The following is a 17,648-nucleotide window of genomic DNA, read 5'->3' as shown; positions in this document are numbered from 1 at the left end:
TACCGATTGTAAAAGGGCATATAGGTAGTTTCTAACCACCAAAACATCCCATAATTACACCTACGGGATGATAATAAAGAAATCACCCCTAATTCCTTTGCGGTCGCCTCTAAGAATGGAGTCCAAATCTGTTCACACTCCTCTAACAACTGTATATTTCACATATTCTTTTGATTGGTTGATTATTTAACTGATGACCCCATTGTCCTCGATGTATAGAATCACAACCCTCATTACGTAACTCCCTAAACCAAATCAAAGATAGAGATTGAAATGTGAAATAGACATCCTGGACACGAATTCACACTCCTAAGAATGCGAGGTTGAAAAAAGCCACCTTCACAATAATTGTATTTTTGTTGGCGTGTTTCATCCACTGTGCAATATTTGGATTCAAAAGGGCTCCCCCAACTGCACTCATTTTCTCTTTGTGTGCAAAACAAGAATGTCTGCTCCAAACCTCAAAAGTCTTCACTATTGTTGATATAGGTGAGGTGATAGCCACTCTAATACAGTATAAACAGTCAATTTGTATGCATACCTCCAATCAAGCCAACAAAGTGGAACACCATTACTACCTGCTTGATGCCGCTTTAAATGATTAATCAAAGATCATTAAAATATTTCCTAAGTCTATGTATTCGGTTTTGTACCATTATCATGCTCAAAGATTGTATTTTTTCTAACCAGGAGTGAAGTGATTTACTAAATTTGGCCAGTTTTACCATAGTAATATTTGGAAGTAGGTATCGGCCTTAACATCCACAAATTGACAGACTGAGTTAAAAAAAGAAACCAAACACTACCTAAGAGTCTGACTACGCCTAAAACATTTCTAGTGCAATTAAACTCAGCTGCCCTCTTGCTTTCCCCCCTTCTCTCTCTCTGCTGCTGCACAGAAATACTTTTAAGTTTCTAGTCCAGTTTTTGGGTTTTAAGGTTTCCAGATCTAAACAGGCGATGTAATTTCATTTTTCCGGGTTAGGGTTTTGTAATGTGAATCAAGTAGCTGCTCCCATCTCTTGAAACTACTACTACTTATACCTGGTTAGTATTGTACGTTTTAATTCACCACCTACTTGTCAAAATGTACTTCAAATTCCTCGAAAATTTAACCTAATTTCTTCTATTGTGTAATTTTCAGAGGAATATACGATAATGGCGAAATCAAGGCAACAACAATTAGCAACTGATGATGGGTCTCCAACTTCATCTGTAAGATCAAGAGAGTTTGATAGTCAATTAAGATGGTCTGAATATATGGTTACTGAACCACAACAACAATCACAGAATTCAACTCCATCATCTCAAAAGGGTTTGTTGAATATGCAGTCATTGGTACAGCTTAATGAAGTTGCTCAAGGTTTAGTAGCTAAAATGTATAGGTTGAATCAAATATTAGATTACCCAGATTCACTATCTCATGTCTTTTCTGATGCATTTTGGAAATCTGGTATTATTCCAAATCATCCCAAAATTTGTATCATTGTTTCAAAGAAGTTTCCAGAGCATCCCAGCAAATTGCAATTGGAAAAAGTAAGACTTGTATTTGTTTTTTTATTTCATGGAGGTTCTTAATCTGTTTAGTGTGAAATATAATTGTTTGTTGGGTTTTAATGTAGGTCGATAAGATCGCTTTAGATTCACTGAATGACAATGCAGAAGTACATTTTCAAAGGCTGGAACCTTGGATATCGGTATGTGCTTATTTTAGTTCGACGTTTTATAGGAACACTACTTTATCATCTCATTGTTCATTTAAATCAGACAAGGGACATGAGAATTCAGAAGCATATACCAGTAGATTTATCCAAGAATGTGATCTGAAGTTTGCATAATTTAATTTAATCGGGTAGAATTTAACATCTGTTTTAATCATTTAAGCAGCTGCTTTTAGATTTAATGGCATTTCGAGAAGATGCCCTACGCCTTATATTGGACTTGAGCAGCACAGTGATAACGTTGCTGGTGAGTTCTTGCTCTCTATTTTGTTATACATTAAGAAAGATGTTTACTACATAATTTCCTAAAGTGAAGGTTCTACATTTCCCCCCTCTTTTTGCAGCCTCATCAAAACTCACTGATTTTGCATGCGTTTATGGACTTGTTCTGCTCCTTTATCCGTGTTAGTCTATTCTCTGAGAAGGCAAGTCCCAAATTTCTTTCTCTCTTATAGTCACTATTTATGTTTTTGGCTTCTGCCATCACTGTTTCTACCTCTACATTATATGTGCATAACCAGTGTTTTGATGCATGTGAATCCTCATGTTTGACACACTTAGGATTATATAAGAGAGATAACTACGATAATGACCATTTACACATAAATCAAATTTGAATATCATCTTTTTCACTGTTAACCTTGAATCCAGTATTACAGAGAATAAAGTTCTATACTCAAAACCCTTAATATTTGAAATAATGGTCTTTTAGGTGAATGCAAAATCCTATTAGGCTATTACTTGTTTACTTTATGATCAACAAATATGAGTTAATAGTTATCATTATTGGTCTATCAGTTTGACGTTTGACTTTGAATCAACATATTATTGGGTTAGAGTAACTGAGTTACATGCAATGGTCTTATTGGTGATTTATGAGTGGATCATCCTCACGAAAACTATTTTATACTCTGAGCCAAGAACCAAAGTTCTAAATTTGTAAACGGAAACTCCCATCGTATGAATTGTTAAGCTACGGAAAATTAGCGGAAAATAATCCCCGGTTAAACATTCTGAACCTGTAAATGAACACTACCAATTAGCTCTAACTCAGCAATGAACTTTTTAAACATGGTTGTGCTTGCTAATTGAAATCGAACCAAGGCCTTCTGTTCTATGATGTATATATCTTCGCTATGGAGAACTCTTTCTGCTAGAACTGGACAACAGGTTAAAGTGTTGTTCTGTGTCATCATTGATAGTGTATCGGCATTTGGTGGGATAAGAGGGTCTGAAAATGTCTTATTGTCTTGAGAAGATGCCAGGAGATCATCCTCACAAGATTTAGACTGAGACATATCATCTCTGGCTGTCAGCCAGTAATCCTGTAAGCCGCTGGATGTCGACCTCAGTCACATATCTTTATATATGTATCGGTGTTCTGGAGTAGTGTAGTATGGCGATATAGGTGGTGTTTAGGGTGCCAAGCAATTTCAGCAGGCCAGAAGATGAACATATGCACCATCTTTTTTATTTATTTGTGTCTTTTTGCATGCTAATTAAAGGAACGTGTTTCTGGCACAGATACCGAGGAAAATGCTGCTGCAGATGTATAACCTTCTGCATGCAATGTTAAGAAATGGTCGAGACTGCGAGTCTTATCATAGGTAGTGGACATTTTCGCTGAATTATACAAATTTCGATTTGAATGTCTTGTTTCGTAAGTGCATTTAGAGGGCTTCCTCCAATGGACTTTGCTGTTCGGTTGTGGCAATTATCGAAGTTGTATATTTATGTATGTCTTGTTATTACTTAATAAAATAGTTCTTCATTTCATTATCCTAAGTTGCACCTAATTTCTTCCTCTTTTGTGATGGCAGATTGGTTCAATTTGTAGATTCTTATGATCCACCAATTAAAGGCTTGCATGAGGATCTTAATTTTGTCAGCCCACGCATTGGGGAGGTACGCCTTTGATTTTTCTTACCTCAACATAGGTTCAAACAATTTCTTTCTTGACGAGTGTACACATTTATTTATTTTTGCTTGTTGAAACCTGTTATGTTATTGTTCTTTTATTTTCATTAATTTTTATTTACAGATTATAGAAACATTTTGTCAGACTCATGTGTAATAGTTTGGACAACAACAACCGTGTAATAGTTTGGACGATAGTACAAATTGTATGCTTATCTGGACGGAAAATACATATATAAGAGAAGGATACAAGTATTATTTATTGTTAGGTGCTTCTTGATTAGCCCACTTGGCAAAGTCACTTTTGGAGGAGAGACTTTATTCTTGGGACCTCCGCACTCCCTGGTTAGAACTAAGGGGTCCCAGTGGCTTGGACCTGTGCAGGCTGAAACAAAAATACTGTAGAAAGTAAATGTAGAACACCACTCAAAGAAACAAACAATACATAGCTTACAGAGGAACTCACATAGTTGGATTTCTATAATTTAGGTAATCAAGTTGCCCCATTATTTGCCCACCTAATGGTTAGTGCCATATACTCTGTGAAGAAAAACTACCTCGGTTTTTTTTTTTTCTTTCTTTCACTTAGTTCTCAGCATCAATGAACTTATAACAATATGAGTGATGTTAATATACTTTTAGTGTTTTGTTTAATTTAACATCTTGCATTTTGCGTATAACTTAAAATATAATGCCACGGTTGAAACTTAAAAATTTTACGTTTCCTTTTCAGGTTTTAGAGGCGGTTGGTCCTATTATCTTTTTATCTACCGATTCCAAGAAGTTGAGAAATGAGGGCTTCTTAAGTCCCTACCATCCTCGTTACCCAGACATACTCACTAATACTGCTCACCCAATGGTAAGCTTCTTTTTCATTTTCAATGTTGTGCATTCTGCAAGACAACATAGCTTGATAAACTTAAAATGTACCTTTCACGCTCCTATCATGTTTAATTGTTGCCTTCTATTTATCTTGTCATTTTTTCGCAGAGGGCTCAAGATTTAGCTAACGTAACTTCTTACCGAGACTGGGTCCTATTTGGGTATCTTGTTTGCCCTGATGAACTACTCCGTGTCACAAGCATTGATATTGCTCTGGTATGCATTGAGAGTCTTTTACTTCACGGTTTCTGCTGCCTTTCTTTACATACTGAAAATTGATTAAAAATTTATCCTGAAAGTATTGGCAACAGTAATGCTTCATATGTAAGTTGGCATAGTCATATTTATTTTTTGGGGTGCATTTCTTTCATTATTTAAATACCTATTGTTTAAAATGATGCTTGTTAGGTTTTACTGACATAATTAGATTTAAGGGATCTTTTCTTAAATTTCTTATTTGCAGGTTGCACTGAAGGAAAATTTAATCCTAACACTGTTTAGGGATGAGGTAAATTATTATCTATCCCTGGTTAATTTTTTGTAGTCATGTGCTTGGACATGATAATCAATGTTCTCTTCATAAACATGCAGTTTATTTTGTTGCATGAGGATTATCAAACATACGTTTTACCGAAGATATTAGAATCCAAAAAGATGGCAAAATCTGGCCGGGCAAAGCAAAAGGAAGCAGATCTGGAGTATAGTGTTGCAAAGCAGGTAGAGAAAATGATAAGGTACAAAATTTTCGTACTATCTTCTGAGAAAAAAATATTACTGGCAAAGTTAAGGGTATAGATGGTCGAATAGCTTACTGTTAGGTGTGACAGGTGAAAAACACCAAAATTCTTTACATTTCTCGAAGGTTTAAACTCTCTTACTCTGCAGTATTATCATTATCTTTTCATGCCGGCTTCATGCATGATTTAGAGACTTGTCACGGTATCAGATTTTGAGTGGGTGCGGGATACTACATCTTGTTCACCTGCAGAAACTCCCAACTATTTCTTCAGATTGGAAGGTCGAGGAGAAGACTTATTTAATAGTTAACTACCTATAGGCTATAGTATGGATGTTTCGACTAAAGAACTGAAGCAGGATGTAAAAGCTCTGTTAGAGGTCATGCTCTGGACAGGGTAAACACTTCCTTTAGTAAATATCTGGCTGAAACCCTTTCTCAAAATTTGCTCGTACACTTAAGTATTATCATGCCCAAGCAAAACACTCCCCTGTTTTGATGTGATATCCCCATTGGCTCATTCAGTAGGAAATGATATTTGAAATTAATTGGTGATAATTCGTATCAGAAAGCTACAATATCAGTTATGACCTTATTTTAATTCAGTTTGAGTGATCTGATAAAACCGCTGACATCTGAAATACAATATACATGTCTTTGAAACTGGCACCATGTACTTTTCTTTAAGCAGGTAGAACCACTTTTCCTCGTTGATTTTTTTATATATACAGGAAATAGGACATTTGTATGACGTAATGTTGAAATTCTGTAGTGAAGTGCACGAGCAAGCACTAGTATCTTGTGATGCTATACACCGCGAGAGGAGAATATTATTGAAACAAGAGATTGGAAGAATGGTTCTCTTCTTTACCGACCAGCCAAGTTTGTTGGCTCCAAACATTCAGGTGGTTTTTCTTCTGTTCTTTGAGTTATCTCCCCACCCTTCCTTTTCCAGGTTAATTGCACATATGATAATGGATTTTTGTCATTGTCCCTCTCCTTCCTTCGTTGTGAATCTTGTGATACATCTCAATGTTATGTTCAGTTTGAAGTAATACATGATATACACATCAATCTAATTGTATGAGGGAGGATATAAATCATGGACATTTTTTCCTTCCAGAAACTTGAGAGTTATACTGTTTTCGACCAGATCATAATTTTCCCTATTCAGTTTAATTGCTGTAAAATTTAGTTCGAATAATAACTTTAGTTTATTATGACGACTTTATGCGTGCAGATGGTATTTTCTGCATTAGCTTTGGCGCAGTCTGAAGTCCTTTGGTACTTCCAACATGTTGGAGTTATATCATCAAAGTCTAAAGCTGTGAAGATGGTACCAGTTGAGCTAGTAAGCTATTCACTGTTTATGTCTCATTATTAACTCGGACAACAATTTTAAGTTCCTCATCTAATTCTGTGAAGAGGCTGCAGTCTTGTAGTTTTGACCAGTTAAACCTGTGCATATAATGAGTATAATTTTTATTTCAGGATCCAAATGATCCAACAATAGGGTTTCTATTGGATGGTATTGACCGTCTTTGTTGTTTGGTGCGGAAGTACATTGCCGGTAAGTCGGGATATGTTTTCAATTCCTCAGTGTTGAGAGCGGAAGTGTTGTATGGACTTGTTGTCATAGCATCAACATAATATATAACAGCAGAAAATTAAAAGTTAAAACCCAGTTTCTTGAACATGGTTTTAGAATTTATGTACTCTTGCTTTTACTGTACCCAGCATTCAAACTTCTTGTCTGAATTTTAGAATGACCTGAACTGGAGTACAAACATGGATGACACATGGTCCCTTCATCTCAAGCCCGTCCTTGCCAGTTTACTGGTCAAGTGGGGGTGGCAAGGTTTCTTCCGAGCATCAGGAGGAAAGACCTGATCAAGCCCGACTTTATTAGAACTTAGGAGCCTTTTGATATTAAAAATTTGAATGAATTAACAACACAATGTTTGCGTTGTTAATTCATTTGCCTGGTTATGGTTTTAGTTATTATTTTCGTCAACTAGAAGGAGAAACTCCTGGTAATATTTCTAGAAATAATATAGGGTGCATTTGTATGCAGCAATAAGAGGCTATGCACTATCGTATTTATCATCCTCCGCTGGTAGAATTCGTTTTTTGCTGAACACGCCAGGCATGGTGGCTCTTGACCTAGATTCAACCTTAAAAGGACTCTTTCAGCAGATTGTTCAGCGTCTTGAGAACATACCAAGGCCACAGGGTGAAAATGTGTCTGCTCTTACATGCGATTTATCAGTAAGAATTATCTAAAATACATTCTCATTCTCACACTTGTTCTGGTTCAAAATCTGTCTACCACGAGTATATTATGTTATGGCTATGCATTACTCTTCTGCATTTGGATAGTTCATCTCGATTCTAGTTCGCATGTATAACGTACATAAATTATTATTATTTTACATTTTGTGAAGAGACAATGCCATACTTCCCCAGGGAAATTTAATCATTATCTTATTTAGAAGGATGATTACTTATTTATCTTCACCCATCTATGAGTAGTTTGATGTTTATTAATGCTATAGAAGGAGGATTATTCCTACAGGGATTTAGTAGTCTTCTATTGAATTTTTAGCCCTCAATTTTATTTCAGTGGAGTTTTGCAACTCTGATTCTCTTCATCAAGCCCAACTTAGCATTGGAACAAATGGTGCATCAATGGAAGAGAGAGTCAAAAAAATTATTCATGATCAACTGATTATTAGGGATAGTTTTTTCTTAGTTTATGTTGCAATTATTAGGGTAAACTAATAATTATTATAGTAGTTTTGCCCTTTGATACAGCATTTGTTTTCCGTGGTGCAGGATTTGCGCAAGGAATGGTTAGCAGTATTAATGATTGTCACATCTTCTCGCTCATCTATAAATATTAGACACTTGGAGAAGGCTACTGTCTCAACGGGGAAGGAAGGTTTATTATCTGAAGGAAATGCTGCTTTTAATTGGTCAAGGTGATTTTTTTCTCCGTAGTAGTCTCAGACTTGTTGTTAGTTAGTTTGCAATTCATAACGTACTGGTAGATTAAAGCCTCATAATTAAGTGTCCTGCTTATTCAAGCTAGGTTGATGTTTTTGCATTCTGAGTTGCATATATTTAGGTCAACTAAGTGATGTATAATTATAAACAGGCCGGGTTGTAATTTGCAATGGGATATGTGCTCACCTGCACTGACTCAAATAAACTATCTTGCAGATGTGTTGATGAACTTGAATCTCAGCTGTCGAAGCATGGCACGTTAAAAAAGCTTTATTTTTATCACCACCATCTTACAGCGGTAGCATTTTCATTTCTCTAGATTGGTTGTTAGCTAATTAATTTAAGGACTTGCTGGTTTATCGGATACTAAATCTTTATTGCCCTAATTTATTTATTTCTGTTTTGTTTTGTTTGTTATTCTCTCCTGCTTGAGAAACACGTTATTGGGTTTGCTGTTTACATATTACATTCTGACCAGGTTTTTAGAAACACCATGTTTGGCCCAGAAGGCCGGCCTCAACATTGCTGTGCCTGGCTTGGAGTTGCTAGCAGTTTTCCAGAGTGTGCGTCCATTATTGTTCCAGAGGAGGTAAAGCAATATACTCCCTCCATTTTCTTACTTGTCACTTTGACACAATTTCGTGCCTCTTTACTTGTTATTTTCACTAAGTAGCTGTTTCTTTACAGCTTTAATCATTTCTACAGAAATAGCTGATTCTTTTGTCTTAAGGCACCGCCTCATTTCTCCAAAGGAAACCTCTGCTCACTGCATTAACACATATTAAAACCTTGCTGGTCATTCTTACAGAAATTTTGATCGTGTTCTATGACATATGCCTTGAGGCACCGCCTCATTTCTCCAAAGGAAACCTCTGCTCACTGCATTAACACATTTTAAAACCTTGCTGGTCATTCTTACAGAAATTTTGATCGTGTTCTATGACTTGAACCCCATTTTAAAAACTTCCCCAGATATCAAAAGATTTTAAACCATCCCTTTTTCTTTTTTCCCCCTTTCTCTGCTGACCATGTCCAGTAATCAAGTCTCTGTGTATGTTAATTTTATTTTATTTTTTTTTAATTTGTTTTGATACAGGTGACTAAAATTGGTCGGGATGCAGTTTTGTATGTGGAGTCTCTCATTGAGTCCATTATGGGTGGACTGGAAGGACTGATAAATATTCTAGACTCAGAAGGAGGTCTTGGATTGCTAGAGACTCAGGTTGTTATCTCTTTGGTTATAATATTATAAGTTAACCTTAATAACTATGAGATTATTTTTACTTAACTAAGACTTTATATGGAACCAAAATTTATTGAAATTTCAGCTTCTTCCAGAACAAGCAGCTATGCACATGAATCATGCAACAAAGTTCTCAACCCCCTATGCTAAATCTCCAAAAGGCTTCTCTGGTTTACCGCTCCCTGGGTATGAGAGCTACCCGGAAAATAACAACTCTATCAAAATGTAAGTGAACCCAATCTATGGTATACCCTTCCTGGAAATATTTGGATGGACAAACTGATGATCTTTCTTTGCATTCGAAAGAACAGGTTAGAAGCTGCAATGCAGAGATTAACAAACCTTTGCTCAGTTTTAAATGACATGGAGCCGATATGTGTTTTAAACCATGTATTTGTTCTTAGAGAGGTAAGAGTTTGAGCACCTTAATTTTTTTGGCTTTTCGAAACTCGTTTTGAATGACATGGAGCCATATTCAACTTTTTGTTGTTGAATATGGCTATTAAATGTGAGCTTTGCATATAAGATTGAGAAGGATGTATATTATGTCATAGATTTGTCACATACTCGAAAGGCTTAGGTCAGTCTATATAGTAATTTTGGAGAATTAGGTATTAATGAGTTGGCATTGATAACATCTTCGTTTTGTGTAATAAAATCTATATTTTCTGGAGAAAGATGAAGACCTCTCTTTGCATACTAGTCTTAAAAGCAAAATGATTAATGTGTATTTTGTAGAAAAAGCGATAAATATTTTGCAAATTTTAATTACAAACTTCTGCTGTGTGAGCAAATTTTAAAGGATAAATTGTAGATAGTCTGGTGTACTATTAATACAAATTGCAAGCCATTTTGTAGACTTGTTGGTAAACCCCATTAGACAATGGTTAAAAGACCTTTCTTTTGCTTCCTGATGCATTCATGAAGTCCACTGCACTGACTTCGAACTGCCCAAATATCAACCATAACACATCTACCATTTTCTTGCAGTATATGAGAGAATGCATCCTTGGTAACTTCCGGAGGAGATTGCTTGTGGTTCTTAAATCTGATAATGATCTTCAGAGGCCTTCGGTGCTGGAGGCATTAATCCGCAGACATATCAGCATAGTTCATTTAGCAGAGCAGCACATTAGTATGGACCTTACACAAGGCATTCGAGAAGTCCTGCTGATGGAGGCATTCTCTGGGCCAGTTTCTTCCCTGCACTTGTTCGAGAAGCGGGCAGACCAGCAGACAGGTTCTGCGGTTGAATCAGTATGTAATTGGTACATAGAAAACATTGTCAAGGACATATCAGGTGCAGGACTTCTGTTTGCACCTATTCATAGATGCTTCAAGAGCACAAGACCGGTTGGTGGGTATTTTGCTGAATCAGTCACAGATCTTAAAGAACTGAAGGCCTTTGTTCGGATTTTTGGTGGCTATGGTGTTGACAGGCTCGACAGGATGATGAAAGAACACACTGCTGCACTTTTAAATTGTATTGACACAGCTCTGCGGTCTAATCGTGAGGTGCTAGAGGCAATAGCTGGGTGCACACAGTCTGGAGATAGATTGGAGAGAGAAGCAAATCTGAACCAGATTGTGGACATGGATACAGTAGCTGGATTCTGCATTCAAGCAGGGCAAGCATTGGCCTTTGATCGCCTTTTAGCAGAGGCTGCTGGAGCTGTGCTGGAAGAAGGTGCACCTCTTGTATTTTCCCTGCTGGATGGCGTAGCTAAGCATTTACCTAGCTTCTTACCTGAGAAGGAGGAAATTAAAAGGTTGAGGTGTGTTGCAAATAGTTTCGGTGTAGATGGTGATCATGATTCAGAGTGGGTGAGGTCCATTTTCTATGATGTAGGGAGTGCAAGTGATGGTTCCTGGAGCTTGCTTCCATACCTGTTTGCTGCTTTCATGACATCTAACATTTGGGACATTACGGCATTCAATGTTGATACCGGTGGCTTCAATAATAACATCCACTGCTTGGCCAGGTTACTATTCTCTTTCTTTCTTTCTTTCTTTACGTTGCCAAAGTAGCAGCATGTTTTCGTGAATCCAAGTGTTCGTTTACTTCAGTAGTGATTATCGGTTACTAATTGGCTTTATTTATTTATTCAAAATTTTGTTGAGATGTCTTCTTACTTGAATGCTGTGTTTGCTCAATGTAGGTGCATCAATGCTGTTATTGCGGGATGCGAGTTCGTTAGATTTGAAAGGGAGCAGCAACAAAGTCGGTCTCTCTCAAACGGGCATGTTGAAGAGGCTCAAGAATCTGATGTAAACAACTCTTTGTTAGTTGAAGGAAACATTAAGTCTGCCATGCAGGCCTTTGTGAAGTGTGCATCAGGGATTATACTGGATTCGTGGAACGATAGTAACAGGTAACTTGGTTATCATTCTTTTAAATGCCAATATGATGGAAACTTCTGTGAACTTGTTCTGAAGTGGCTGCTTAACCAGATAATCTTCCAGATATTTTTCAGCACTCTTGTGTATGTAATTTCCTTCTCTAGACAAGTACATCTAGTTCATTAGACTTACCAGCCTACCAGTAAAATCTCTGCATGATTAGTCAAGTGGTCTTAATTGTGGGTTATATCGCACTTCATTTCTTGTTGCATCTGTACTGTAGCCTTTATAATCAAAGTAACTTGGTTTAGGTTTTAAAGAATTGGTAGGAGCACAAACTGGCTAATCAACTATCATGCATCTCCACCTTGTATAACTGAGAATTTTTTAGAATCGAGTTTCTTATTAGGAACTCGAAAATTGTCGAAAATTCTTGCTGACCGCTATCTGGTTGAAGCAGCTCTTTGATATATTTTGTTACGTCTGATGTTGCAGAAATTCTGACGTTGTTTTTCTTTTAGCTTTCTTATAAAAGGTATTAGATCTGACACTATTTTTAACAGGTCTCATCTTGTTGCGAAACTGATCTTTATGGACCAGCTGTGTGAGTTATCCACATACCTCCCGAGAAGTACACTTGAAACCTATATTCCATATGCCATTCTTCGTTCGATATATAGCCAGTATTATGCTAATTCTCCATCAATCCCGCTTGCGTTACAAAGTCCATCACCCCGGCTATCACCTTCAGTATCTCTAGCGCACAGCTCTCCTGCATACCGACAGAACCACGGGGAATCGACTCACTCATTTGCTACTGAATCTGTTTATTCCAGATCAACTACTCATGGGCAAGACCAACCTTTTGACACCGACAGTGGTAGCGTACGTAGCAATGACAGCGGCAAACATCGGAACCTTCGTGGTTCTGGTCCTTTGGATTATAGTTCAAGTAGGAAAGTAAAATTTGCGGAGGGTTCAACTTCAGGGAGTAGGGGTCCAAGTCCATTGCCAAGGTTTGCTGTGTCAAGGTCTGGTCCAATAGCTTATAAGTAGTAAGAGGTATTAATGTGTTTTTGTATTTTTGATGATTTATTAGTTATGTGATATATGTATCTAATTGTTTTCTTGCAAGTTTAGGATAGCGTGTGAGTGAGAGAGATGGTTAGTCCATGCAGAGATGATCCAAGGGCTTGCTTATCTGTAAGGTGTTGATGCCCACCATTTCCCTTGGAATTCTAATCCCAAGATGGGTCTATATAATCTGTGGCTTTTGAACCATCCAACTGGCCACAGTTGTTCAAGGAAGTGGAAAATTTCAAATATTTAACTTAGATGTATTTCAAAAGAACATTATAAACATTAAACAACCACATGTTCTTAGTATCCCAGCATCCAAGAATCTGCTGCATTCGCGTTGCATTGCTAGCTGTTATGCTTAAATCCTGCATTCAATATTTATGTGTGTTATGCTTAAAACCTGTGTTCCACACTTATGTGTCTGAGAAGATTACCAGCAAACATTGGAGGAGGAAATTGAGAATAAGTCTGAATACTCTGGTCAGAATCTAACTGAGAACAATTTAAAGGGAAGAAAAGAGATAGTTAACTGAGAATAGCTACTTACAGGTTTCAAAACTCGTGTTTTTAGTTATGGGCTTTTCACGCTTCCTGCCGTGTTTTTCCATAGCTTGAACTTCAACAATCCACGCTCATTTGGAGATTACTCCATGAAGGCCTTGCTATCAGTACTGCATTATGGGAAGATTTTTCCAAGGTATTGATATGGACAGCAGATTATGCAGCTCTCACAGAGAAACGATTGATCACCAATTTCTGCAGTGTCCTATAGTTTTGGCTGTATCGTTTGGGTCTCACTTGGGATACAAACCTTGTCATGACCGTGCAGGCTCTACGAAAGAACATGATTTTTTTGAGGGTACCATGATTTTATTAGGCCACCTTCCCTATAGCTATAAGGGGTGTCCTAAAACATTGAAATGACTAACCTACCCTTAACCTAATTTAATTTAAAACCAACCCAATAACCACCTATATATATATAACCACCACCTCCTCCCACCACCACCTCCCATCACCGATTACCACCACCACCACCGCCCACCACCGCCGATTACCACCACCACCTCCGATTATCACCACCACCAACCACCAATTACCACCACCACCTCCGATTACCACCACCACCGATTACCACCACCACCTCCTCCGATTATCACCACCACCAACCACCGATTACCACCACCACCACCACCACCTCCGATTATCATCACCGATTACCACCACCACCGATTACCACCACCACCACCTCCGATTATCACCACCACCGAATGTTATAAGGGGTGACCTATATTTACTTCTAATGTCTTTACCCAAAATAAAACCATAGTCCCCAAAAAAACCATGATCCCAAAAAATCGTTCCTACCAAAGAGGTCATTATCTCTGGGCTTTTACAAGGAAAAACTTCAAAAGTTCAAGCTAGGCAGCTGCATTTTCTGGGCCATTTGGAAGGCTAGAAATGAGAAGATTTTCCAGGAGAAACAGCCAAACATTGGTAAGATTTTAGAGAGGCTCATTTCTGGTTCTACTACACCCAAACTGATGAAAATCAGAGCACTAGTGACATGCAAAGTGCTGAAGCTCCCATTGAAATTGGTGTTTGGACCGTTCCAGAAGATGATACTACATCAAGATCAACATCGAACCAGCCTTCAAAGATAAATCTGGAGCTTGTGCTGCTGTTGCCAGGAATTCAAGTGCTATGTTTGTGGCCGGAGAATCAACCCCTCATAAGTTGGGCAGCCTTGTAGAAGCTGAAGCAAAGGCTATGATTTTGGGCCTGGAGCTGGCAAAGAACGACGCCCCCCTGAAGATCAGAATGCAGGTGTTCTTGATTAGAAGGCTCACGGCTGAAATGGTTTCGTGCGAGTTCAGTTTCGTGAAGAGAGCTGCTAACCAGGTGGCTTACATCTTAGCCCATTACGGGACTACCCCCCTGTATTACTACTCTCTGCCAGAGTGGAAGCAATTCTAGCTAGTTGGTCTTTTCTTTCTTTTTTTCATTTTTTGTTGTTTGGCTGTCTAGCAAATTTCTCTCTTGTGCATTGCTGCTAATATTTTTAACAAAATCCACTATGTAATTTCTCTTTTTCGTTTTCCCTTTTTAATAATTTGCAAACAATTGAAAACATAAAATAGGGAGTTGAAAATGAAGGCAAATAACTTTTAGGTAGGACTTAAAAATGCGTCACATATAATAGTTACATTTTGGGGATGGTGTTAGTGGAGGTCCCATTTGAGAGCAATTTTCACCTACAAGAGGCTCTTTCATTGAAATGATTGATATATAAAACACCTATAACATGCTAGCATATAGTACCATATACACCTATATCTAATTTGGGATTGGGCTTAGTTAAAGTAGTATATGATAACAATGAAGAGTGCGCAGATTATACAGTTGTTCACTTTCCTGGTTAATTATCATGTCACTGCGTTCTCCAAAATGCACAAGTAGCAACCACCATAACGCATGTGATGCGCAGGATGCTTATATTACTTAACGCAGGTGATGCCTGCAAAAGGTAGAATCATAGTGCGGTTATGAGGCCAATTACATAGACAAGCTATTGAAGTATTAAAGAGATGTTGATGAAGGCGATGCATCTAACCTCAAAGTTTCTTTTGTCCCACGTCGAACCTTACAACGTATTGTCGGGAGTCCAAGTAGCTGGTGAGCCTCGTAACGGTGGCAACCAGAGAAACCTGTAGATGTAGATACAGACAGGTGCAGCAGTTGTAAAAATGTTATCTCCTCGAGTAATAAATGCAATTCCCATGACCTGGTCACATCTAATACAAGTACTTACCGTAGTAAACTCCATCGACCTCAAGAACATCAATCTGCAAGGAAACCAAGACAAACTTAGGTTGATACAGTCTTTGTAAGTATAGTTACAATAACATGAATCCTTTCTGCTACACAGAGTCAGATACCAGACAATTGAGAAATGCTATTAGGCAATTTACAATAATAGGACTTATATTTGAAAATTGAAAGCAGCAATCAGGATTTATATTTACAATAATATAAAGCCATTATATTTTATTAGGCAATGTAAAAACTGCTATTATTCTTAGTGGTTACAAAGCTAGTGTTATGTACGCTGAGAAAAGTAACCAGGTAAAACAAATGATATTCACCATTGTGCATTAAGTTAGATAGGGCATCAAACAGAAATGCATGCTTAACGAAACAAAGATTTTCTTTGACTCCAGAAGCTGCAACGAACGGTAAGTCCATGTCTTCTGTATTTTAGAAACTGCCCTTGCATTTTCTTCTTTAACGTGTTGGTGCCAAATGCTTCATTAACCTAACACCCACAAAACCTCCAGACCAAAAATTCTGTTCTGGTTATGTTAGCAATACTTGAATAAACAAACTATTCATATAGGGAACCCCATAACTCCGATAGCCTAACCTAGACAACTTAAATTTTTCAGAATTTCCCATATAGACACATGGACACTAGTATTCGTGATGCACAGACACTTCAATAGCTCTGCTAGGCGAAAATAGAAAAGAAATGATAGAGAAGAAATTAGACAAAGAATCATAGATCCTGTTCTCGTGATTCATTTTCTTGAGAAGATTACATAACACTAACTCCTGCATCTACTTCCTAATTTATTTGGTTGCCATGTCAAAGTAAATGCGTTCATACCCAACAGCCACACTCACCCACGTTGATGTTACACAGGTTTGTTTCCCCTGCTATCTGACGCTGTAAGTTAACTCAATTACGCATTTACTTACTGCATACGTTTGTAGTTTGAAGGGCTCAAGATTTGTAAATTCTAGTTGCTTAACTAAGAATCATTGCCAATTTAGCATCTGATAAAACTAGCCAGCTTCTAGGTAAATACAGGATAAAAGGGCAAACCATTTATGTTTTGACTTACAGATTTCAAGATTTTGTTCTGCACATGTGAGGCTCCAATGGACCCAATGATCCTATTCCTATCTTACAGATTAATTGTTGTAAAATTAGGCTTTGTTCTTACAAAATCTTCTTCTTATTGTGTATTATTACTAGGAAAAGGAAACAAACAACAATAAGTTAATTGACTTACAGGTACTTGGAGGCCAATCTGTTGAATGCTATCCATGAGTTCCTCAACTTTTTTAGGGTCATTTGGTACGCATCAATGGTCTTCTGATGTTATTTAATGGAATTTCTATAATTACAGGTCCCCTTCCTCCTACCGCTGGTGATTTGGTCTTGGGATCACTACTGGAATTGTTATTTGAGAGAAACCTTCCTGGTGAAAAAAATTTGAAAGTAGCTAATTAGTAATTTGATTACCCCAAAACTTATTAAGAAAAATCCCAGTTGCTGGGTGAGAAAAAGAGAGAGAAGGAGAACCATTTCCATTTGGCGAGATAGCTGCTGTTGTTATTGAGAATGGTTTAAAGTTGTTACGGGGGAGATGATTTAGATACAGAGGAAGAAGATTTGCCATTTTTGTTTCCTATTCTTCTTATTTTTTCAAGTGTTTTGTGATCCTAATTTCTAACTTCATCTTCCTATCATTACTACCTTTCGTTTTTGTACTTTGAGTTGGAATCTCACACTTCGGGACACGTTTCATTGCCGCACGGCCCGCACCTTGTTAAGGACTTGCGCATGAGCTTCTCCCCTGTAGAAAAGTGAAAAATACCAGCACAACCCTATTAGATGGGTTCAACATATAGAAGCCCCACTAAATGGATCCTTCAT

General features: G+C 37.6%; 1 protein-coding gene and 1 pseudogene across 1 annotated transcript; one reads left to right on the top strand and one right to left on the bottom strand.

Moving 5' to 3' along the window:
* The first annotated feature begins 776 nt into the window (after window positions 1-776).
* LOC113279832 (protein NAP1-like) lies at window positions 777-13,237 on the top strand. The gene is made up of 24 exons (XM_026528486.1): window positions 777-1,047; window positions 1,145-1,536; window positions 1,623-1,697; window positions 1,888-1,968; window positions 2,066-2,146; window positions 3,246-3,328; window positions 3,542-3,626; window positions 4,372-4,497; window positions 4,629-4,736; window positions 4,984-5,028; window positions 5,112-5,254; window positions 6,029-6,161; window positions 6,497-6,607; window positions 6,748-6,826; window positions 7,331-7,524; window positions 8,092-8,237; window positions 8,479-8,560; window positions 8,741-8,851; window positions 9,359-9,484; window positions 9,591-9,730; window positions 9,817-9,913; window positions 10,496-11,487; window positions 11,665-11,877; window positions 12,409-13,237. Exons 2-24 carry the CDS (start codon window positions 1,159-1,161, stop codon window positions 12,899-12,901), a joined length of 4,122 nt encoding a protein of 1,373 aa, XP_026384271.1. The 5' UTR covers window positions 777-1,047; window positions 1,145-1,158; the 3' UTR covers window positions 12,902-13,237.
* Window positions 13,238-15,063: 1,826 nt separating this feature from the next.
* Window positions 15,064-17,391, bottom strand: LOC113352868 (annotated as a pseudogene).
* Window positions 17,392-17,648: the final 257 nt, after the last annotated feature.

This window comes from Papaver somniferum, chromosome 1 (genome assembly GCF_003573695.1).
Source record: "Papaver somniferum cultivar HN1 chromosome 1, ASM357369v1, whole genome shotgun sequence".
Taxonomy (NCBI): domain Eukaryota; kingdom Viridiplantae; phylum Streptophyta; class Magnoliopsida; order Ranunculales; family Papaveraceae; genus Papaver; species Papaver somniferum.
The sequence above is the reverse complement of the archived record's forward strand: the minus strand, read 5'-3'. Positions and strand labels throughout refer to the sequence as shown.

Excerpts from the sequence above, each read along its gene's own strand:
- LOC113279832 (XM_026528486.1), top strand. The coding sequence starts at position 1,159 with ATGGCGAAATCAAGGCAACAACAATTAGCAACTGATGATGGGTCTCCA. Across the intron at positions 1,698-1,887 it reads GGCTGGAACCTTGGATATCG|CTGCTTTTAGATTTAATGGC; the intron begins GTATGTGCTTAT and ends TCATTTAAGCAG. Across the intron at positions 2,147-3,245 it reads TTAGTCTATTCTCTGAGAAG|ATACCGAGGAAAATGCTGCT; the intron begins GCAAGTCCCAAA and ends TTTCTGGCACAG.